The sequence below is a fragment of the Oryx dammah genome, unplaced genomic scaffold, assembly GCF_014754425.2.
Source record: "Oryx dammah isolate SB20612 unplaced genomic scaffold, SCBI_Odam_1.1 HiC_scaffold_23, whole genome shotgun sequence".
Taxonomy (NCBI): Eukaryota; Metazoa; Chordata; class Mammalia; order Artiodactyla; family Bovidae; genus Oryx; species Oryx dammah.
In genome coordinates, this window is record NW_024070207.1 from 11,811,724 (window position 1) to 11,836,252 (window position 24,529).

At 42.0% G+C, this 24,529-nt stretch overlaps 2 protein-coding genes and 1 long non-coding RNA gene across 5 annotated transcripts in view; 2 read left to right on the forward strand and 1 right to left on the reverse strand.

Annotated features, from left to right (window-relative positions):
- Positions 1 to 6,188, forward strand: part of LOC120881336 — a 30,512-nt gene extending 24,324 nt beyond the window's left edge. Inside the window, exons 2-3 of one of the 3 annotated variants that reach the window (XR_005725289.1) lie at positions 1,225 to 1,444; positions 6,115 to 6,188. This is a non-coding gene — a long non-coding RNA (uncharacterized LOC120881336). Of the gene's footprint in view, positions 1 to 1,224; positions 3,808 to 4,022; positions 4,308 to 6,114 lie in introns of those variants that run through there. The other 2 variants (XR_005725290.1, XR_005725291.1) reach the window with 2 other exon arrangements.
- An 11,000-nt stretch (positions 6,189 to 17,188) lies between these two features.
- On the reverse strand, positions 17,189 to 20,236 carry ZCCHC18 (zinc finger CCHC-type containing 18). The gene is given in 4 exon segments (XM_040264984.1): positions 17,189 to 17,728; positions 17,730 to 18,475; positions 18,478 to 18,962; positions 20,083 to 20,236. Coding segments are annotated over 3 exon segments (1,209 nt in total). The 5' UTR covers positions 18,839 to 18,962; positions 20,083 to 20,236; the 3' UTR covers positions 17,189 to 17,626.
- A 179-nt stretch (positions 20,237 to 20,415) lies between these two features.
- SLC25A53 (solute carrier family 25 member 53) overlaps positions 20,416 to 24,529 on the forward strand; it is a 15,155-nt gene continuing 11,041 nt past the window's right edge. Inside the window, exon 1 of the mRNA XM_040264985.1 lies at positions 20,416 to 20,533. The gene's annotated coding sequence lies outside the window, so the exon portion shown is untranslated. The remainder of the gene's footprint in view (positions 20,534 to 24,529) is intronic.

Here is a 24,529-nt window from a genome sequence, read left to right on the forward strand (position 1 = left end):
CTCTCCTTGCTATTCTCTGGAATTCTGCATTCAGATGCGTATATCTTTTCTTTTTGCCTTTGCCTTTCACTTCGTTTTTCAGCTATTTGAAAGGCCTCCTCTGACAACCATTTAGCCTTTTTGCATTTCTTTTTCTTGGGGATGGTTTTGATCACCACCTCTTATACAGTGTTACAAACCTCCATCCATAGTTCTTCAGGTACTCTATCAGATCTAATCCCTTGAATCTGTTTGTCCTTGGACATATGTATAATATCTGCTTAAAAACTCCTCTGCCTTAATTCTAACATCTAGATCTCTAGGGGCTGGTTTTCACGGATTATCTTTTTTTCTTCAGTATGGGTCACATTTATCTGTTTCCAATATGCTCAGTCATTTGAATTTCTTGGAGGACATGTTGTACAGAATCTGGATTCCATTGTGTCCCTCGGAAGAGTATTGATTTTTTTGTTTTAGCAGGTAGTTAACTTGACAGAACTCAGATTCTATACTCAATTAACCCTGCAGTAAGTAGCAGCCAAAATTTCTATTTAGTTCTTTTAGTTTGAACTGTTGGGAAACTGCCCTGTGAGTTCATGGCCAAGTTTGAGGAACCTGTGGGACATTCAGTCTGAGTACATATAAGTCTGGATTAGTGGAGAGAGAGCTGGGATGGAGATGTATAATGCAGAATCTCTGGTGGCTAAGTGATAGATGAGTCCATGGGTGTAGATGATATAACCAGATAACAGAGTAAGAAAACAATTGATAACAAGGCCCAGGAGTTAAAGGAAAACCATAAGAAATGAGTCACTTTAGGAGACTAAGAAACAGCCAGAAAAATTCAAGGCACACAAGGAGAGGTGGTATACAAAAAACAGGGGAGGAGAATTTCATGAATGAGTTAGTGGTCAGTAGATTCCAGTTCAGCAGAAAAAGCAAGCAAAGCAAGTACTAAGCAGGCATTGGATTTAACAACTAAGAGGTCTTCACCTCAGGGATTGCAGTTTCAGTAGCATGGGGCATTGCTACATTGCAGTTTGAGGAGTGTGAGTGTGTGGTAGACTTCATCCTATGTTTCCTGTTAACAGTTCCTCTCAGTAATCATACCCCTGTCTAGTCACCTGGTCTTGAACCTGGTGAGCTCTGTATATAAGTTTAACTGATAGAATGCAAGAAGTGATGCTGCTTGACTTACAAGGTTAGGTCATAAGAAACTTTGCCACTTTCACTTTGGTCTTTTAGGGCTATGAGCCTTCATCACCCTGTTAGAGAGACCACATGGAGAGATTGTGAGACAACATGGACAGAGCATGAAGCCTAGCTGCACCCAGGGTTCCAGAAATCTCTACCAAGGCATCAGCCATAAAGGAAACCATCCTGGCTCCACCAGATCAACTTAGCCACCAGCTGGACATCACTAGGTGACTCCAGTAGATGCCATATGGAGCCGGAAAATTGTCCGGTAAGACTTGCTCAAATTTCTCATCCACCCAATCATGACAATAATAGAATGCTTAGGGTGGTTTATTAAATAGCAGTGTATAACTGGAACATTGGACATTGAATCCCTGATAGGTCAGTTGGTAAAGAATCTGCCTGCAATGCAGGTGATCCTGGTTCGATTCCTGGGTCAGGAAGATCCACTGCAGGAGGGATAGGCTACCCACTCCAGTATTCTTGGGCTTCCCTTGTGGCTCAGCTGGTAAAAAATCCGCCTGCAGTTGGGGAGATCTGGGTTCTATCCCTGGGTTGGGAAGATTCCCTGGAGAAGGAAATGGCCACCCACTCCAGTATTCTGGCCTGAAGAATTCCATGGACTGTATAGAAGAGTCCATGTCTGTCTCAAAGAGTCAGACATGACTGAGCGACTTCCACTTCACTTCATTTGGGCATTGAAATAATAAAGATTGTAAATGCATGTTATACTTCCAGTAAGCTTGGAAAGGGAAAGACCAGATGGCAGCTAGAAGGTTTCATAAGATTGTGGGCAGGTTTTTTTTTTAAGGAGGAAGATATTTGAGAATGTTTGCATGTTTTGGTGGAAGGAGCTAGGAGATTAAGGAAGTTGAAGATACAGAAGAGAGGGGAGATGATTGATCTGTGAGATTTTGAGAAGGGCAGGGATGAGATCCAAAACTCAAGTAGAGGAGCATAAGGGTAGTGGGGCACTTTAGTCTCTAAAATAAGAGATGTCTTCCCTCTTCTGGATGTTTAAAAATGTCAGGCTTTCTTATGACTGGAATTAAGAGAATATATGAAGGTTAGTTAGACAGTAATGGATCTCCCAAGCATTTTACGACTGTGACACTTTCTTTGGCTTATTCACTTAACCCAGACCAGGAAATGACTAGAATTTCCATCCTTAGTTCTATTTTCCCTGTTAACTAAGAGTTTATTCGGTCTAATGAGAATGTTGTGAGCAGAAATAGGTATTGGGCTTGAGGATGGTAATGAAGATTTAGAAGAGCTGTTTTGAGAAGTGAGAGCAGGAACTGACTAAAATTTTGTGGATTTTGTGCCTCGTGGATTTCCATGCATTATTGGATTGAAAACCACAAAAATGAGAGAGTGCTGATCATTATACCTATGATATTTTCTTTAAGGATACACACGCCACAGCCTGCTAGGCTCCTTTGTCCATTGGATTCTCTAGGCAAGAATACTGGAGTGGATTGCCATGCCCTCCTTCAAGGAATCTTCCCTACCCAGGAATTGAACCTGAATTTCCTGTGTCTCCTGCGTTGGCAGGCAGTCTTTATCGCTGAGCCACCTGGGAAGCCTGATATTTTAAAGTCATGGCATAAAGAGAAAAGACTATCCTTGCATGGATTCAGAGCTGATGTCTTAGGTCAAGGTTTGGTGAGAGTATTGGTCAGAGAGGTTACAGTGATTGATTATAAGATATAAAATAAAAAATAAGGAAATGATAACCCATACTGGGAGAAAAATGAAGGGATCAAGGAGGTCTTGATAAGGTTGAAGAATTAGTGCAGTGTGAATAAGAGAGAGAATGTGCTGGAGAGACAGAAGTAGACTAAACTGTTTCAAGGATAAAGAATTCTAGGTGATCACAAAGTTCAGGGTATGAACATGGAAGAAAGTCGTTGGAGACAGACAAGAAAATAAAGAGAATGAGAGGCCAGGGTACTGCATGAGTGAAAACATGGAACTTGAGAAACTACTTTAGGTAATGGAAAAACTTGAGAGTGGAAAAGAAAACATTAATTGGGATGCCATATCCCTCAGTGAAGGTAAGGGAGTGAACAGAGTTCAGAAGCTGACATAATAAGAAGACTGTGATGTGGTTTACAGAGAAAAATGCATGTATTAGATAAGTTTCCTTCAGGCATGAGTTATGGTGATGTTGGCTGTGAGTTCAATTTCTTGATTTAACAATAAGGTAAATCAAGAAAAGGGAAGAGGAAATTTGCTGACCTATATGTGACACCATCCAGAAATCACGAAAATACTATCTGTTGTGTGCAATGAAACTATGGAAAAGATGGATAACTAGCTAAATTTGTGGATTCGTAAGATGGCAACCAAACTTTACAAAGCATGATAAACAACATTGTTTTGAGGCTGAAAGCCAAAGATATTTAAGATCTTGTTACTCAGGTCAGGAAAATGTTAGACCCTTCTCAGTATGATAAAGGAATAGTGCATATATAATTCATTATTTTAAGAACTATAAAATGAGATGTCTTTAAACAAAAATACAAATGTACCTATGGCTAATTCTTGTTCATGATTGACAGTAAACCACAAAATTCTGTAAAGCAATTATCCTTCAATTTAAATAAATAAAGTGGCAAAAAAAGATTATATGTTGATTGGTTGATGAGAATGTGACCAGGGGTTTGCAGGAACGTCACCCTGTATGTCCACTAGGAGCAGTGGCTCAGTATTTGCTACTTCACTGTTGAAGGTAATTTTATTGGATATAACTACCCCATATAATGAGAACTGATGTGTGTGTGTGTTGAAGTATTTTAATGCAAATTTCAGACATCCTAACATTTCCTTTGTAAATATTTCAGTATGTATCTCCAGCACAGTGATTCTCCAAGTGTGGTCTGAGGACCCTGGAGACACCTGACACCTGAAATCCATTCACAGTGCCTAGGAACTTCTCCTTTTTCCCACTACATATCTCCATAAGGTTAAATTTTCTTCATATATGTCAACCAAAATAACCACAACCATACCACAGTGATGAAGCAAGTAAGAGTCTAGCTGTCTTATATTAAGGCAAACATTACAGAGCTTTTCAAAAAAGAAAACATTTCTAAATTATTTTTTAGTTCGGAAAATAGTTATTTTCATAAAATATATTGTTTATGTTAACATGTAGTGGATTTATTGTTATTTTAATGAATTAATAAATATTTTTAGATATTTTCAGTTTTTATTTTGAATATAGTAAATATTAGTAGATCTGTAACCTACATAAATAAAAGTCTTTAGAGTCCAAGAAAATAGTGAAAGTGAAAGTGAAGTCTCTCAGTTGTGTCTGACTCTTTCGACCCCATGGACTGTAGCCTACCAGGCTCCTCTGTCCATGGGATTTTCCAGGCAAGAGTACTGGAGTTGGGTGCCATTTCCTTCTCCAAGAAAATAGTAGTGATCTCTTTTTACTGTGTTCACATTTTAAACTATATTATAAAAAAGCTGTCAGAATTTTTAAAAAGAAGCACTAGTGTACTTCCTTTGAACACGTTTGCAAAACTTGCCAGAAGGAAGAGGAAGTTTTAAACTACTCCAGCTATGCATGAAAAGGAACTAGCATGGAATGATTCTAGTAATTAAAGTCACCAAGGTTACTTTCAACTCTGGAAATCCCACAACAACTTTTTAAAAACCTTTTTTGTTTTTAAATAATTATGGCCTCACAGGAAGTTGTAAAAGCAGTGCTTAGAGATCCATGTGCTCGTCATCAGATTTCCCCAATAATGGTATCTTCAGTTCAGTTCAGTCGCTCAGTCGTGTCCAACTGTTTGCAACCCCATGAATCGCAGCACGCCAGGCCTCCCTGTCCATCACCAAATCCCGGAGTTCACTCAAACTCACGTCCATCGAGTCAGTGATACCATCCAGCCATCTCATCCTCTGTCGTCCCCTTCTCCTCCTGCCCCCAATCCCTCCCAGCATGAGTCTTTTCCAATGAGTCAACTCTTCTCATGAGGTGGCCAAAGTACTGGAGTTTCAGATTTAGCATCATTCCTTCCAAGGAAATCATGTCACTGTAAAATGTCAAGTCCAGGAAATTGATATTGGTACAATATTGTTAACTAGATTATAGACCTTATTCAGTTATCATCACTTTTTACATTCTTTCATTTTTGTGCGTGCATGTAGCTCTATACAGTTTTACCGCATGTATAGATGTATAACCACTGCCACAGTCAATATATAAAATTGTTCATTTATCTCAGTTATTCCCTCATGGCTCAGACGGTAAAGAATTTGCCTGAAATCTAGGAGACCCAGGTAAGATCCCTGGATCAGGAAGATACCCTGGAGAAGGGAATGACGACCCACTTCAGCCTGGAGAATTTCATGGCAGAGGAGCCTGGCAGGCTACAGACCATGGGGTCTCAAAGGGTCAAATAGGACTGAGTGACTAACACTTTCAGTTATCTCAAAAGCGCTCCCTTGTGCTACCCCTTTATATTCTCAGCCCCCAGCTCCATCCTTATACCCTGGCAACAATTAATCTCTTCTCAATCTCTATAGTTTGGCATTTATATAAATGGAATCCTATAATATGTAACCTTTGGGGGTTGACTTTTTTCACTGATTGAAATGCCCTTGGGGGTCCATCCTATTCCCTATATTAATAGTTTGTTCCTTTTTATTGCTGAGTAGTATTCCACTGGATGGATATACCAGAGTTTATCCATTTGCTAATTGAAGGACGTTTGGGTTGTTCCCTGCCTTTGCTATTTGAATAAAGCTGCTCTGATTATTCATATACAGAATTTGTAATCTTTTATTTTTAATTGGAAGGTAATTACTTTACAATATTATGATGGTTTCTGCCATACATCAACATGAATCAGCCATAGCTATGTATATGTCCCCTCCCTCTTTAACCTCTCTCCCACCTCTCTCCCCACCCCACCCCTCTAGGTTGTCACAGAGCACCTGATTTAAGCTCCCTGCATCATACAGCAAAATCCCACTGGCTATCTATTTTACATATGGTAATGTATATGTTTCAGTGCTACTTTCTCAAATCATCCCCCTTCTGTCTCCCTCACTGTGTCCAAAAGTCTGTTCTCTATGTCTGCATCTCCACTGCTGCCCTGTAGATAGGTTTATCCATACCATATTTCTAGATTTCATATATATGTATTAATACATGATATTTGTCTTTCTCCTCCTTACTTACTGCACTTTGCATAATCGGTTCTAGGTTCATCCACCTCATTAGAACTGACTCAAGTGCATTCTTTTTTATAGCTGAGTAATATGGCATTGTGTGTACGCACCACAGCTTCTTCTCATTTCTCCGGGATAGATGCTCAAGAGTTTACTTGTGGAGTCATGGTAAATGCGTGTTTAGTTTTATAAGAAACTGCTAGGATGATTCCTAGAGCCTTACTATTTTACATTCCTAGCAGTATTGTAGAAGATCCTATTTTCCACAGCTTTACTATTTTATATTTTATCCATTCTAATGAGTACAGAATTGTAGCTTATTGTGGTTTTTATTTGCATTACTCTACTTAGGTAATGATGTTGAACATCTTTTCATGTGCTACTTTGCCATCCATATGTCTTTTTTGGTGAGATTCTATTCATGTCTTTTGCTCATTTTCTTATTGTATCATTTGTTGAGTTGTGAGAATTTGTTATATATTCTAGAAACCAATTATTTGTTGGGTATGAGGTTTGCAGATATTTTCCCCAAATCTGTTGCTTATCTTTTCATCCTCTTAACAGGCTTTATTACAGCACAAGAATTCTTAATTTTGGTGAAAGCCAATTAATATTTTTTTCCTTTGTTGTTCAGTAACATAAGTCATGCCCAGCTCTTTGCGACCCCATGGACTGCAGCATGCCAGGCTTCCCTGTACTTCACAGTCTCCCAGAGTTTGCTCAAGCTCATGTCCATTGAGTCGATGATACATCCAACCATCTTATCCTCTGTCTTCCCCTTCTCCTCCTGTCCTCAATCTTTCCCAGCATCAGGGTTCTTTTCCAGTGAGTCAGCCCTTTGCATCAGGTGGCCAAAGTGTTGGAGCTTCAGCTTTAACCTCAGTCCTTCCAATGGAATATTCAGGGTTGACTTCCTTTAGGATCAACTGATTTGATCTCCTTGTAGTCCAGGGAACTCTCAACAGTCTTCTCCAGCACCACAGTTCAAAAGCATCAATTCTTCAGTGCTCAGCCTTCTTTATGGTCCAACTCTCACATATATACATGACTACTGGAAAAACTATAGCTTTGCTGTTTGGACATTTGTCAGCAGAGTGATGTCTCTGCTTTTTAGAACACTGTCTAGGTTTTCAGAGCTTTTCTTCTGAGGACCAAACATCTTTTAATTTCATGGCTGCAGTCACCATTGGCAGTGATTTTGGAGCCCAAGAAAATAAAATCTGCCACTGTTTCCATTTTTTCCCTGTCTATTTGCCATGAAGTGATGGGACCAGATGGCCATGATCTTAGTTTTTAGAATGTTGACCTTTAAGCCAGCTTTTTCACTCTCCTCTTTGACCTTCATCAAGAGGCTCTTTAGTTCCTCTTTGCTTTCTGCCATTAAAGTGGTGTTATCTGCATATCTGAGGTTATTGATATTTCTCCTGGCAATCTTGATTCAAGCTTGTGCTTTTTCACCCTGGCATTTTGCATGATACACTCTGCAAATAAGTTAAATAAGCAGGGTGACAGGGTACAGCCTTGATATACTCAATTCCCAATTTGAATCAGTCCATTTTTCCATGTCCAGTTCTAACTGTTGCTTCTTGACCTGCATACAGGTTTTTCAGGAGACAGGCAAGGTGGTCTGGTATTCCCATCTCTTTAAGAATTTTCCACAGTTTGTTGTGATGTATGTTATGGTTTTTGGTGTCTAGTTCTTAGATCTTTTCGGCAAGATCGAGGTCCCAAAGATTTTCCTCATGTTTTCCGACTAAAAGTTTTATCAGTTCAGTTCAGTCGCTCAGTCGTGTCCGACTCTGCGACCCCATGAATCGCAGCACGCCAGGCCTCCCTGTCCATCACCATCTCCCGGACTTCAGACTCACGTCCATCGAGTCCGTGATGCCATCCAGCCATCTCATCCTGGGTCATCCCCTTCTCCTCCTGTCCCCAATCCCTCCCAGCATCAGAGTCTTTTCCAATGAGTCAACTCTTCGCATGAGGTGGCCAAAGTACTGGAGTTTCAGCTTTAGCATCATTCCTTCCAAAGAAATCCCAGGGCTGATCTTCAGAATGGACTGGTTGGATCTCCTTGCAGTCCAAGGGACTCTCAAGAGTCTTCTCCAACACCACAGTTCAAAAGCATCAATTCTTTGGTGCTCAGCCTTCTTCACAGTCCAACTCTCACATCCATACATGACTACAGGAAAAACCATAGCCTTGACTAGACGGACTTTAGTTGGCAAAGTAATGTCTCTGCTTTTGAATATGCTATCTAGGTTGGTCATAACTTTTCTTCCAAGGAGTAAGCGTCTTTTATAAAAGTTTTATAGTTTTATATTTGATACCTAAGTCCATGTTTCATTTTTAGTTAATTTTTTTATTTTATGCAAGGTTCAGATTGAAGTGTTTTTTTTTTTTTTTGCCTGTGGATGTTCCATTGTTCAAGTACCATTTTAAAAGAGGTATTCTTCTATTGAAATTTTTTACACCTTTGTCAAAAATCAGTTGGGTATATTTGTGTTGGTCTGTTTCTGGGTTCTTTCTTTGTTTCCTCTGACCTGTGTCTCTCATTCCTCTAATATCACACTGTCTCAATTTGCTATATCTATATAATAAATCTTATCATTAGGTAGCGTGATTCTTCTCAATTTATTCTTTTTCAGAATTGTTTTAGCTATCATAGTTACTTTGAATTTCCTCACAAAGTTTAGAATAAGCTTCTCTATATCTATGAAAAATCTTCCTGAGTGTATGTATGTGTGTACTCAGTCATATCCAACTCTTTGCGACCCCATGGACTGTAGTCTGCTAAACTCCTCTGTCCATGAGATTTCCTAGGCAAGAATACTGGAGTGGGTTGTCATTTCCTACTCCAGGGGACCTTCCCAACCCGGGGATTGAACCCACGTCTCCTGAGACTCCTGCATTGGCAGGCGGATTCTTTACCACTTGGCCAACTGGGAAGCCCTGTAAATGCTTTACAGGTATTTAACATTCTAGTGAGTGCACTGTTGTTGTTTACTAAGTCATGGCTGACTCTTTGTGACCCCATGGGCTGTAGCCCGCCAGGCTCCTTTGTCCATGGGATTTCCCAGGCCAGAATGCTGCAGTGCGTTTCCGTTTCCTTCTCTAGGGCATCTTCATGACCCAGGGATGGAACCCACATCTCCTGCATTTCCTGCCTTAGCAGGCAGATTCTTTACCGCCAAGCTACTTGCACTAATTGTTTTAAACCTAGAGATCGCTTTGGGGAGAACTGATATCTTTACTATATTAAGTCTTCTAGTCAGTGAATGCTGTATGTCTCTTTGAAAGGTTGCTGCTGAACCACAAAAGATGCCAGGATTCTTGGCCTCTGGAGGGAAGAATTAAAACTGGGGCCAGAGATGAGGCTTGATCACTCAGAGCTTTTGTGTAATAAAGTTTTATTAAAGTATAAAGGAGATAGAGAAAGCTTCTGACATAGACATCAGAAGAGTGCCTCGCTGCTAGTCTTAGCTGGATATTATATAGCTACTAGCAGTCTGCTAATTAGAGAAAGGAAATGTCTAAAAACTCAGAGAATGTCACCAGGGCCCTCACCCACAACATGCATTGAGATAACATTGGCACCAGGTGAATCATCCCGGACCATGAAACAATTGACATAAATCTTGAAGAAAGGCAGATTTCCAAACAAATATATAGTTTCATTAACATAGATTAGGAGAACAATATATGAGTATAACATACTGGTTTGTCAAGTCAGTTCTGAGCCTTTATGTGGAACCAAATTGAAGACAGAGTCTAGGATAAATGCATAGTACATTAACATAGGTTAAGACAAAGATTTCCATAAGAAAAATGCATTGGTTAGCTCAAGGTTTGAGAAAAGTTAAGTTCAGGTGGAACCAGGTGTCATGGCAACACAGAATTTTAAGAGAAACCTCTTTTTAAATTTGTATAAAGAAGGAGGAAAACATAACAATAGTTTGTTTCCTCCTGCCATTTAAGAGAGAGAGAAAAAATGTCTGACACTTGCAGCTTATTTCCTCTGTTTGGAGACCCCTGGCCTTCCTATCTGTTATCCTCTCATCTCCATTCATTTAAATCTTTGCTTTTTTCCTTGCTTGCTTTCATCAGTTCGGCAGGAAAGGATATAGTTATAAAACTGCTAGGTTCTTGGTGGCTCAAGCTCTGTAAACCCTGCAGCCTTAGTTGCCTCCTTTGTGGTGACAGCTCCCTTGTAAGGTCATGACGAGGATTTAAAGAGACACTGCAGGTGTAAGTCCTGCCTCTGACATGTTTATGTTCCTTCTTATTGATCCTGTTTTTAGCGTTTGGGCCTATCACATCCTGTCTGTGAACCCACAAGGCAATAATGGTGGGACTGACTTCCAAAAGGTTGTTGTGAGGAAGTAACGTGAGAATTGAAGGAAAACACTGAAGGGACTGCCAGATGCAGAGTAAGGGCTCCCTGATCGTTATATGGATGTAGGGAGGTAGAACTGTAATTGCTCCCTGATCGTTTCACTGAAAGAAACTGTTGACAGAAATCAAATATCTAGTCCAAAGACCTGCCAGCACAAGGCAGGTTGTAGGATCTTGCTGGTGGTTTGGGAGAGTGTAGGAAGTTCATCTCAACACAGCAGACAACATGAAAGAAAATCTCAGAGCCAAGTGTCTGCTATGACCTGATTTTTATATGTTTGTTTTTGTATAAAAGCAGATCTGGAAGAATGTAGACCAGACTAGACTGTGGGGAATCAGATTAGCTTTCACTTTTACTTTGTTCCTTTCTGTATTTGAAAGCTGTTTGATTTTAACTGAGCATATGCTACACTGAACAATGTTAAAACAAATTATTTCTTTAAAGGCCAGCCAATAAATTAGCCAATCAGCAAATTACACAAATGAATCTCAGGGCAGTTTCACTCACACTTCTCTTCCATTCAGCTTCCTGCCTGGCTCTTGCACTCCTGGTCTCCTTGGCTTAGCAGCTCCCATTTCCCAGAGTTCCTTCTGCAAAGAAGTAAAGCTGCTATCTTCGTCTAGATACAGGCCATCTCAGCTGGATCCTCACTCCCTTCCCCAGCTAAACAAGCATCCCTGCAGGTATGTTCCTAAGCAAAGACAGTTCTTGTTCCAAGAGGAACTATTTGGTTAGCTCTTAAAGGATTTTTATTCTCACCCTCTTCTACATGGGTAAAGGAGCCTAAAGCTACTGAGTTTAATAAAGTTCCCTGTGAAGAGGCTGAGAGGGAGGGCTTAGGTAATCCATCTACAAGCTTGTTCAGAAAGTTTGGACAGAAGCATTTGATGCAATTGTAATGGTATTCTGTGGCACAGTGCTTAAAATGAACTGGGCACTCTTTAAAGCTTTGCAAATGCTCACACATTTAATTCTTACCACAACCCTTTGAGGGACTTCCTGTTATTACTCCAGTTTACCAATGAGGAAGGTGAAGCACAGAGCACAACTTCATACAACTTGTAACAAAAAGAGCCAGGGTTTCAAGACTGTGCAAATCATGTCCCTCCTCTCTTGATCAAACTGCCCAACTCCTCCATAGGGAACCTGACTGGCCACTTTTATACAAAGTACAATATTCAAATTGGAATCACAGTATCACTACTCAAAGAGCTCAGACAGTGCTCAATCACCCAGCCAGTACCCAACTCCCAAAAGCTAGATTCAAGAATATGGTTTAGTCAGTACAGTATAGCAACATGTCCTGCTTGAAACTAAATTTCTGATTATCTTCTTTTTCATCCATATGTTATTGAGGGTAGTTGCATTTTCACAAAAGGAGGATGTAGCATGGCCAAACAAAAAAGCCAAAAAATTTCTCATTCCAGAAAATGCAAGTGAGGTCATCCATTTTTTTTATTTGAGTACCTCAAGATGTGATATTTAGCTAAGGTGATGGTAAAATGGTTGGAACTTGTGGATCTAGAAGTCTACAGAAACTTGTGACTGTCTTGAGGCTGAATTCTGCCATTGGTCTTCAGCCAGAGAAGTACCTGAAACTGCTGGAAATGGATAATTAAACATGTAGAACTGAATGATAATGAAAGATCTGAGTTTCAGCCAAGCTTGTAGAATACACCTCAAACAACACTCAAAAGCAAATTTAAAGCTAAAGAGTGTATATTTTAAATGAAGACTGCAAAAGAGACTGAAAATATATGCAGCATATGTCCAATATAATAATTTAGTTAAGGTATAAGGGAACATCTGGTAAAGATAAGAGTAGAAATCAAAGAAGTGGAAAACAAACAATAGAAAAGTCAGCTAAACCAAATTTATTCAAAAGACTAGTAAACTTTTGGAAAAATCTACTGAGAATAAAGAGAACATTTTAAAAAACGTATTCCAAATGCCACTAGATTGTACACTTAAAATGGGAGATTTTATGTTATATGAATTTAACCCCAATAAAAAATATTCAGAATGGAAAAAGGGGAAATATAAGTATGGATAGAGTACAGAAGAATCATACCATTTAATATGATATTTAGTAAGCAATGTCAAAATAACCCATTAAAAATATGAAGGATTATATATGAATCAAGAGGCAAAAATGTTGATAATTCTTGAAGCTGGGTGATGGGAAATGGGGGTTCATTATACCATTTGATATACCTTTGTGTGTATTTGAAAAATTCATTAAAGAAGTTTAGATACAACTCCCCAAACTATTTGAAAGTTTAGGTAATTTTGTGATTTCTTAGAAAGCTGAGTGCCAAAGAATTGATGCTTTTGAACTGTGGGGTTGGAGAAGACTCGAGAGTCCCTTGGACTGCAAGGAGATCCAACCAGTCCATTCTAAAGGAGATTGGTCCTGGGTGTTCTTTGGAAGGAATGATGCTAAAGCTGAAATTCCAGTACTTTGGCCACCTCATGAGAAGAGTTGACTCATTGGAAAAGACTCTGATGCTGGGAGGGATTGGGGGCAGGAGGAGAAGGGGACGACAGAGGATGAAATGGCTGGATGGCATCACCGACTCGATGGACATGAGTTTGAGTGAACTCCGGGAGTTGGTGATGGACAGGGAGGCCTGGCGTGCTGCGATTCATGGGATCGCAAAGAGTCGGACACGACTGAGCGACTGAACTGAATTGAACTGAGAGCTAATTGGCCTTTAAATATTACATGTTAAAGTCTATAGTAGGTCAGGGTTAAAGAGTCTTAGGGGCACATTAAGAAATGAGGAAAGTTGATGATTAAGATTCCCAAAACATCACACTATTACTTCACCACCAACTAGTCAAAAGCAAGTCATTGAGCTGTAGACCTTACCCCAAGTGTTGCCTTTAACCATTCCCTGCAAGCCACTGGGAAGTTCAGTCTTTGAGCATGAACTGCCCGTTTTCCTTGCATGGTGCCCTGCAATAAACACTGTACTTGTTTCACAACCAGTGTTGGTAGATTGGCCTTGCTGAGTGAGTGAGGGGCACGGAGACTCAAGTTTGGTATCATTAGTTCTGCTTAAATAATGTTAAAAAAAAACAGTGTTGGAGATTCATACTTGAGTTGTAAAGCTCTAAAGAAAAGCCATAAAATAATAATTAATAATAAAAGTAATAGCTATAACTATCATGAGAGTGGTTTCCTTTAGGGGAAAGTCAGCAGGTTGCGATTTTACAGTGGCTCACAGGGATTTCAGGAGTTCTGCTAATGTTTTATTTCTTGGTCTTTGTGGTGGTTTGCTGTACAATAATTTATTAAGGTGTATATTTATATTTTATGCTTTCTGTTTTTTCCCCCTTAAATAAGAATGTTTTAGAACCTGGAGATAATATTAGCATCTATATCAGGGTTTATTATGAGAATGAAATGAAACCATGTTGAGCTCTTAGAATATGCCTGGTACTGTGTAAGAGCTTAGTAAGTGTTAGCTATCTACAATAAAAGCTTGCTATTATTATTGTTTTATTATTTGTTAATATTTCTCAGCTTGCTGTTAGTCTTTTATTTCTGCCAATGCTATCTTCTGTTATTGGCCTTTACTGTATAATTTCTTTCATCACTCCTAACCATAGAAAGTCTTCTGCAGTCCAGAGATTTAATAAATATTTATTTTCTTGCGGTTTTAAATGGTGTTGCTTTTGAACATTTGATTCTGTTCATTCCCTTCATAACAACAATATATTACTAAAAATTAGTGCACACATGTATAAAATCTGCATTTATTTCTCAAATTTATCTGGAATTCATATTTAATGTCATGGTAGAAAGTAAGCAGATCTTTTTTCCAATCAGGTAATTAAGTCCCCCCAGCACCACTAATTGAACAATTCATCTCTCCCCAACTGACTTCTGTGGCTTTCACTTCTTGCATATGTTAAATTTACAACCATTTGCACTTAAAACATAGAAATGGTATGTGACTGCAACTGAGGAGGGAGAGGGGATGTTGCCAGGCAGTTGCAACCTGGAGAGAAAGGGAAAGAAAGGTAGAAAAGTCTTTTTTTGTGTGTCAAAGAAAGGTTCCTTAAAGATTCCATCCCTGAGTGTTACACACAAGCCTCTTACTCTTAGGACGTTTGGCTAATCACTTCCTGTGCGTAGACCTCAGTCTCCTCATGTGTCATGCACAGATAGTGACAGCATCTGCATCATACAGGGCGGTGCCTGAGAGCTAACCTGAATAAGCTTTGGAGTCAGCCAATCAGGAGTGTCATCCACGGTTCATCATGAACTAGCTGCATGATCCTAGGTCATTTCCTACCTTTCCAGCTTGTTTCCTCATCTGAAATATGTGGTGTGCATGCGTGCTCAGTTGCTCAGTTGTGTCCAACTCGTTGTGACCCCATGGGCTGTAGTCCACCAGGTTCCTCTGTCGATGGGATTCTCTAGGCAGGAATACAGGAATGGGTTGCCATTTCCTTCTCCAGAAATATGTGGCAGTTAATAGTAATTAATATTAATAGTAAATTAGAAATAGTGATAGCTACCCTCTGAGATTGCTATGAAGATTAAAGAGCTATATTCCATTAAAGGACTTAGAACAGGAGTTCCTGACACATGATATGCTTTTAGTAAGTCACAGTTGTGGTGATTTTAATTTCTGTCACTATTATTATGGAACAGTCAGGAAGAGAAAGAAGTTGCAGCAAAGAAGACTGAGAAGCATCAAAAAGATCTTAGAAGGGGAAACTATGAGACTGGGGTGTCAGAGAAGATCATATCTAGAAGGAGGGAGATAATGCAAAAGAAGGTATTTCAAAGGCGAGCATCTCTTGGCAAAAGACTCATTTCATCTCGCGGCATCGAATAAGATTAGGGAGAAAGAAAGGAAGAAAACCCATAATCTTAAATGAAACCTATCAGACAAAAAATTATCTAAAAGCTTTCTTTTGGCTATTACCCTCAGTCTGATCTGAATGCCCATGTCTCCTATATCTTCCAAACGGAAAATACATACTTCCTGCATAAAAGAAAAGCCAGTGTCGTGTGAAATGAAATAAACTCACAGATTTGCATCATTTTGTAGAAATAAAACTTAAGACAATTTCAGCTTTAAATGACATAGAAGAGGATAGAGGCTGGAAGAAAGGGGGGATGAATTAGAGGTTATCAAAGAAGTGGTCTATACTGAATCCCCAAGCTAACTCCACTGTAAAGGAGGGCATTGGTTGGTGTAGCATTTATTTATTTTTCTTTCTACTCTGTCTGGTCCCAGAGAGAAATTATGATGGCATAAACTTAATTTGTGTAAATCAGTCAACAAGTGATTATGGAGTAAAATTGAAAAAAGGTGAGTAGAAAGAGGAGTGATATTTTAATCTTGGATAAATAGGGGGCAGATTCCTTCCAAGGGCAGATTTAGAGGATAGGATGGAGGCTATAAGCCTATAAGAGTCTGAGAATGTTGGGCTCCCCCGTGGCTTTGGGGGCCTGATTGGAGCTACATCCTGCCCCGTGGTGGGGGAGGGGTCCCCTGTATTTTCACATGCCCTGGCATCCAGATGGTTTTTCATCTTTCCCCAGTGATTTCAATTTCTTGGGTCAGAGGGAGGTTTGCTGGGAGTTCTTGGGCTTCTGGCGTCCCCTAGTATGTAGCTAGGGTGAAGCCAGAGTCATCCCAAGCCTCCTGGTACTGAACTCTCATGAGCAGCTGCTTTCTCTGCAGTTGAGGGGGAGGCAGAGGGTAGTGTCAATCCAAAGGGTAGTCTTGTTGCCACGGGGTGTTGTTCAGAAGCATTAGTAGTAGCAATTTAAGGAATCTGCTCAGGGAAGGGAACACCACCCCTTCCCAAAGTGAACAGGAATGGAGCCCCTGAAATACAATGCCCATTTCCTATTATTGCCCCCTCCCCTGTCTGTCATCAGATTTCTCAAGATGTATTAGCTAAGAAAGCACTGGGGCATTATTTTTAATGTATTTATTTATTTATTTGGCTGTGCAAGGTCTTAGTTGCAGCACGCAGGATCTTTTAGTTGAGGCATGTGAACTCTTCGTTGTGGCATATGGGATATAGTTCCCTGACCAGGAATTGAAACCCAGGCCCCCTGCATTGGGAGCACAGAGTCTAAGCCACTGGACCACCAGGTAAGTCCAATGGATACAGATTTAGTTCAGTGCCATAGGTCAGTTGTGATAGGGGACTCTTTGGGAGATAGCTCCTTTCTGCTTCCATTTTCCTCATCTGTAAATGAGGTTGATAAAACTCCACTTCACAGTATGAGTTCCCCCATTTATAGCTTCTGTATTTAGTTTTCTTATTATTTTCCTTCTGTATTCCTAAAAGTAATCTCACACAGAGACAGAAAACTTGATGCTTATAAATTGACGTAGAATTCCACAACATTTATTGTTTGGTGAAAAAATACACAGCATAGAACAACAGTTATAGTTGATCACTTTTATCTGTATATAATATCTATCTTGGTACACAGGAATAGGGAGATATCTAGAAGCCCATTCATCCAAGGACTGACAACGGTTATGCAAGGGTGGGGAGTTTCAGGTAATTTGCACTTCAGTTTTTGTAGTTTCCTTCAGTCCTTGAAGGTTTAACAATAACTTGTACTTCTTTCATAAAAGGAACAAAATCATCAAGGAAATAGACACACCCATAGACCCTTAGGCAGATGGAGGGAGAAGCAGGGACAGAGGTCAGGCTCTCTTCTTCATTTTGATGGTATCTACAACCTCTTCTTCCCCAAAGAAAGCCATTTTGTGGATTAATTCATGCACATAGAAGCCTCCCCCAGCCTACCCTAGTTTTCCCCATCAGCAGTCTCTGAATACAGTTAAGTGTTCACTTAGGGCTGGGTCTAGCACCTTACTGTGGCTCAGAGAGGTCACTGTGTTTGCCTGGGATCTCTTTTGATGTCTCCTCCTCTGTATGTGCCAGCTCTTGCAGGGTGATGATCAGATTCTCAAAACACCTGGGCCTTGTTGCTCTTACTGTCACTGGTTTCCTTTGAGTGGCCCTCCTCACCACAGTATGAACAGTGGATAGTATATTTTCTCTTCCTGGCTCTATGTATATCCCCAGGACCATCATTCTTATATGCAGAACCACCCCTGGTAGAAGGAGATTGAGCCTGAGAACTGTTTAGGGAATCAGTGACCAGTATTTGATCCTGAAGTCTGGCCCTGACTCTGAGGGGAGGGGCACCTATGGATGTAAGTGGAAGGTTCTGAGACTCCACCAGGATCACATCCTCATGTAAGTCATTAAGGGTATCATCTACTTCTATCACATCACAATCAGCAGTGCTGATGGCTCTTGACTGGGGGCCCTGAAATGTCACGGGGCTTACTGCCCTCTCCATGATTAGTTCCGATCTTTTGGGCCACTTCCATTTCATAGAAGTGTCATTCCAATCCTCTTCCTCCCTTATCATCCTGATTAGCTACAGGCAATTGGGGAGACACTCCTGCTCATTTGCATACATCCTGAGAAGATTCTTCAGCCTGAAGAACAGGTCCACATTCAGCTCAGCCCCTAAAAGGAGATGGTGCAGGCATGTCTGATTTGCATCTTTCTCAGCTATGATCCCAGCCTGAATAGCATTCTGGAGCTGCACCTCTAAATGGATCACATAAAGGGAGGCTTTCTACCCCTGTGCCTGCAAGGTGTTAAAAAATTTGCCATGGGCAGTGACACTGCTTTCAGAATCCCCAACACCAACTTCATGGCATGCAAGAAATTTGCCACACTGAGGTTGGGGTTGGCTGTCTGCAGTAAACGCATCACCTCCTGTGCGGGGCCCCTCAGGGTTTTCATCAAGCACTTGAGCTTTTCTTATTCAGACATATTCCAATCTGGCAGGGCCCCATTGACTATCAACCAGTTTTCAAAGGTTTCTTCCTCCTGGGCTGGCACCACCCTCACGGAGAGCAATTTCATTTTTCCTTCTGCCATGTTGACCCTTGAAGGACCAAGACTCCCCTTCCCCCTCAGGGACCTCAACATGGAATGGGCCCAGGGTGGCAGGGCTGTATTCTGCTGCCAGTTGTTACCCACACGTGCAATGATGCTGGCCATGACTGACGATGATCGTCTATATGAATGTAACAAAATGCTCAGTCTTTCTAGAAAAGCTTAATCTGCAGGAGAAATTCCCAAAGCAACATTCCTGGGCTCCATCTTCCTTGTATCTCAGTTGGGTCTGTAAAGAAAAGGAGAGGGGGAAAGGTTAGTAAGGTAGTAGACTGCATGGAAGCAGTTTGCAGTCGTTCTTTTACATTCTGAACACCCTGTGGGTACATTTTCCATTCAGCTACTGCCCTGAAAATATCCTGCAGGAAACTGGTAATTACAACCTTCAGGAGTTAATGGGTGTTCCCGTGCTAGCAGGGTGCTTTTCTGATCTACAACTATCCCGAGAATCCTCCAGGAAGGAAGGCAACATTTGCTTAGAATTCTAGGTGAAATAGTGCTTAGAGCCCATATTGGGCTCTCAAAATAGAGGGCAGTGGTCTAAGTCTCACAGAATTGTGGTAGCAAATAAGATCTCCATGCAACTGACGGTTTCAGGTCTCAATCACACCCCCTTCTCAAAGTTTCCCCCGTTATTTCTCAGATTCCTATATGAGCTTGGAAACAAGTGCACGCCTTTATTTCACGATCCGTTTCTGCAACAAGAGTTTGCCTTAGAAAGCTGGATTCCGAGGTAGGTTGACCTCTGTCCACGCGAGATTGCAGATCCGTCTTCAGGCCATGGCGGAGGGCAAACAGGGAAGGGAAGGGTTAGAAGGAGCTTCATCCCTCATCTCGCTCCCTCGACCCCCTCCCTCCACAGAAGCCAGACGGAGAATTCCCTCTCCCACCTTGTGAATAAAAGCCAAAGCGACCCCCATTACGTACCCCCGAACCCACTCCGGGAAATCGTTGTCCTACCAACCCCGCAATCAACCGCACAGAAATCTAGTTCGAATTCGACTTTGGTGGCCTGCCACGGGGACAGAGAATGGGGATTGGACACCCACCCACATATGCCTCACCAGGAAGGGATCAGGAGACACAAAGGGGGTTCAAGGCAGACAGCTTGTGATCCCCTCTGCTTCCCGCCCCCTAACTATCCCCCTGAAAACGTCCTGTCAATCTAGGCAAATCCTACCCATTTGGCATCATTCAGTGGAACCCACCTCCTGTCTCTGCACAGCCGGGCCGCTGGAGTGCTCCTTCGGCTGCCTTTCAGCCCTCGCGATTCGGTAGAGAGCCGCCCAATCGTGATGGAGCTCTTCCCTCCTCTCTCCGGGGCAGGCAATCGCGCCCTTTTTCTTTACCTGTTTTCGGCCGGTGGATAGCGAATGCTCCGGCGTGGACAGGCGTGGATGTTGCCTTCCGGTCGCCGTGGCCCTGCAGGGGAAAAGGATGACGCCTCCTCTACCGCTAACCAACTCGGAGCCTCCAGACAGAGCCTCTTCACCCAGCTTTGGGTAGCTGAGGCAGCTCGGTTCCCAAGGCAGCAGCGGCCGTCCCCGCCCACTCGCTGGGCGCTCCCAGCAGCCGCTGCTTCTTTTAACCCCTGCGGGTTGAGACAAAGAGCATGATGAGTCGGTTGGCGAGGCCAATCAGCGGGGCGAGGGGGCGGCCTCCCCGCGCAGCCTCCCGCTCAGGGCCATTGCTAGCAAAAAGGAGTAGCGGGCCGGCGGGGGCTGCGGCACACAGGCGCGGAAGCCGGTGCGGTGTCAAGTGCAGCTCGGACTCCCGGACCCTGCCGACTGGCATTTTACCGTGAGTTTGCTGCTTGCCCCTCGCTTTCTTTCTCTTTCACCTCTTCCACCTCTGCTGTCCTCCACGCTTTGAGACCGGATGTCTTCAACACGAGGTGGAATAGACATCAAGCGAACAGTGAAAGTTCCTCACCTTTGTACAGAGGGAAGGGGGGAAAAGCATTTACCGAGCGCTTTCTACGTGCAAATGGGCTTGCACGGACAACTCGTTTATTCTTCTCAACTGCCTTGCGAAAGAGGTGGCAGTATGCCCTTTTAACAGAGAGGGGACTTAAGCACCCAGTCACTATGCTTAGGAAGTACAGAGGTAAGAGCTCACACTCAAGTCTACAAGTCTAATTTCAAAGGCTGCCCCCTACTCCTGTCTACTCTCAGATTGAGGGTTAGTTGAGAAAAGCCAAAGCCAAAGTGGAGATGGGAAGGCCCATTTGGAACTATATAGAATTAGCAACGACTATTATCTCCGTTTGTCAGATGAGGAAACAGGCACAAGGTTAGACAGCTTTCCCCACATCACACAGCAAGTAAATATCAGCATCCGGTTTTACTCTGTTGTTTTCCAAATACCAACTCTTTGCCCATCTGAGCTGCCTAGAGGGCATTTTTTTTACATGAGTGGTCTTAAGCCAGCTCAGCTGCAGTCTTAGTGTGCTGGTAGTGCCGAGGGAGGGCTTGGAGAGGCAATGCAAAGAGGGATAGGGGAAGAGATAGGAAACTTGTATGGTACCCATTGTACAGAATAAGAAAACTGAGGCATTTTTCTTTCTCTGCTTTACACTACAACAAGCTGCTTGCTTTTTCTTTCAGTAAAACATTATTTTTACAGCTTATGACCTGAAAGGAGACAAGATTCAGAGAGGTAAAATGACTTGCCTGAAATTAAAAGGTGAAGCCAGAACTTGAATCATATCTCCCTGACACCAGAATCCATGCTATTAACCACAGTATGGGTATGAAGCTGGCTGCCTCAGAATCATTTTAAAAAGCTTGTTAGAAATACAGATTCCTAAGCTCTGCCTCTGGGGGATTCAGATTTTCTAAGAACTAGGGCTGGGGAGGGTGATTTATATTTTTAACCAGTGCTGTAGTTAATTCTGAGGTGACACTACGTTATACTTATGGCAATAAGTAAATGAAGATGTGGCCAGTGTATCTCTCCATATGGTAATTGTTGTGAAATGTAACTTGACAGCAGAGGTTCCTACCTAGGGTCCTTCCTGAAATTGTGAAGAGTAGAATTTCAACTATGTATATTCTTCTGAGTCCACAGCTTTGTAGATGTTCAAATGAGTCTGTGGCCCAGAAATGGTTAAGAACCACTCCCCTACAATCTTTCTTCCTAACATTTTCTCTTTCAACTTGTACTTGAGGAAGAAGTATGAGAAACAGAGCATAATTTGACCTAACCCCCTAAAAACAGCTCTCTGCCGATGATATAGCTCTTTCATTTCCTGGCTTGAGGACACGTTGCTAGGTTGCCCTTCTGTGAGCTCTTGAGGGGACCTCTCCTTTGCTGGATTTGAAATCACTGGCTGCAGAGAAGGAGCAACTCCATGGAAACAGCATGCAGGGCTGTCCAGAGTGAATGGGCCGTGAAGCCTGTGACAGAGAAATCTGCACCATTTTCCGTGACTTCTGGTTCTTGAAGAGCAGGTCTTACTTCCCTTATGTAGATTGTGGTTAGGAGGCCCCCTTCCAGACTTGTTCTTGATTCCTGATGTTTGGAAGTAAGTGAATAATCTGATGTCTTGTGATTGCTGTTGGGTTGTGTTCAACCTGCCAAGGAACTTTACCTGTTCCTTTCTGCCTTCTCATTGGCTACCTCAATACATAGAGTTCCTTGGAGTAAACAATGCAAATTTGGAGCTTAAGTACTTTCCATATGAGGACTGTGGACTTTCTCATGGGTGGAACAGTAGCAAGGAGATGGAGGGTGGAGGATGTAGGAAGTAGAGTGAAGCCTCACCTCACATAATCAGGGGGTGATGCTGGCACAGCTGTTGGATTTCCTTCAGACTCTTGCTCTGCTCCCCAATATCATGACACCTGACCCCAGGTCTCTTGCAGACTCTTATTCTGTGTTTAAATTAGCTTCACTGCCAAAGTAGGTGATCTACAGTTGGAGTTGGTGGGGATGGGATCAAGTAGGAAAAAGAATAGATCCTGTAGCTCTAACAAAAAATAGTGGAAAGAGAAAGATTGTATGCCAGTGCCTTGATTGGGCCCTTAGAACAAAGTGAAGGTCTCTTTGTGCAAGGCTGGGAGGAGGATTTGCTGAACTGGCTCCAGTTAGATAAAGGTATCCCTGATCTCTGGCATCAGTGTGTGGGAATACTTCCCAATTCATGGCTCTAATGACACCACATTTTCCAACTGTAACAAAGAAACCTTAAAAGACTGAAAGTTATGAAGGTAACACTGTTAGTTGAAACAATAATAGCTGCCCTGGCTGCCTGACTTCTTGGGGCCAGGGACTTTCCATTTGTTATCTTATTTAAGCTTCTCAGCAATGCTGAGATAGGCATTGTTATCCCATTTTGTAAATAGGCAAACTGAGTTTCAGGGAGGTTAACACACCTTGTAAGTGGAGGCACTGGGACTCCAGTCTGGGGCTGTGTCAGACTCCAAAGCCCATGAAAACTCTTCTGTGTTGTCTTCCAAAGAAACAATTTAAACAAAAAATCCTTTCATTTTATTTTTTAAATCAATTTAAATTGCTATAGAGTTTATTTACCATCTTGTGTTAATTTCTGCTGTACAACAAAATGATTGCTATATATATACACAGATATGTATAAAGCTTCCCAGGTGGCACCAGTAGTAAAGAACCCCCTGCCGATGCAAGAGACATAGGAGACATGGGTCGATCCCTAGTTTGGGAAGATCCCCTGAAGGAAATGACTACCCATTCCAGTATTCTTGAATACCATGGACAGAGGAGCCTGGTGAGCTACAGTACATAGGGTCGCAAAGAGTTGGACATGACTGAAGCTAGTTAGCACGCACATATGTTCAGTTCAGTCGCTCAGGTGCATACGACTCTTTGTGACCCCATGGACTGCAGCACTCCAGACTTCCCTGTCCATCACCATCTCCTGGAGTTTACTCAAACTCATGTCCAGCAAGTCGATGATGCCATCCAACCATCTCATCCTCTGTCCGTCCGCTTCTCCTCAAGCCTTCGGTCTTTCCCAGCATCAGGGTCTTTTCCATTGAATCAGTTCTTCGCATCAGGTGGCCAAAATATTGGAGTTTCATTTTCAGTATCAGTCCTTCCAATGAATATTCAGGACTGATTTCCTTTTATGGACCACAGCCTTGTCTGACTCAATGAAACTATGAGCCATGCCATGTAGGGCCACCCAAGACGGACAGGTCATGGTGGAGAGTTCTGACAAAATGTGGTCCACTGGAGAAGGGAATGGCAAACCACTTCAGTATTCTTGCCTTGAGAACCCCGTGAACAAACATATGTATATGTATGTATATATATATATATCAGTTCAGTTCAGTTCAGTCACTCAGTCATGTCCAACTCTTTGCGACCCCATGAATCACAGCATGCCAGGCCTCCCTGTCCATCACCAACTCCCGGAGTTCACTCAGACTCACATCCATCGAGTCCATGATGCCATCCAGCCATCTCATCCTCTGTCGTCCCCTTCTCTTTCTGCCCCCAATCCCTCCCAGCATCAGAATCTTTTCCAATGAGTCAACTCTTCTCATGAGGTGGCCAAAGTACTGGAATTTCAGCTTTAGCATCATTCCTTCCAAAGAAATCCCAGGACGGATCTCCTTCAGAATGGACTGGTTGGATCTCCTTGCAGTCCAAGGGACTCTCAAGTCTTCTCCAACACCACAGTTCAAAAGCATCAATTCTTTGGCGCTCAGCCTTTTTCACAGTCCAACTCTCACATCCATACATGACCACAGGAAAAACCATAGCCTTTACTAGACAGACCTTAGTCAGCAAAGTAATGTCTCTGATTTTGAATAT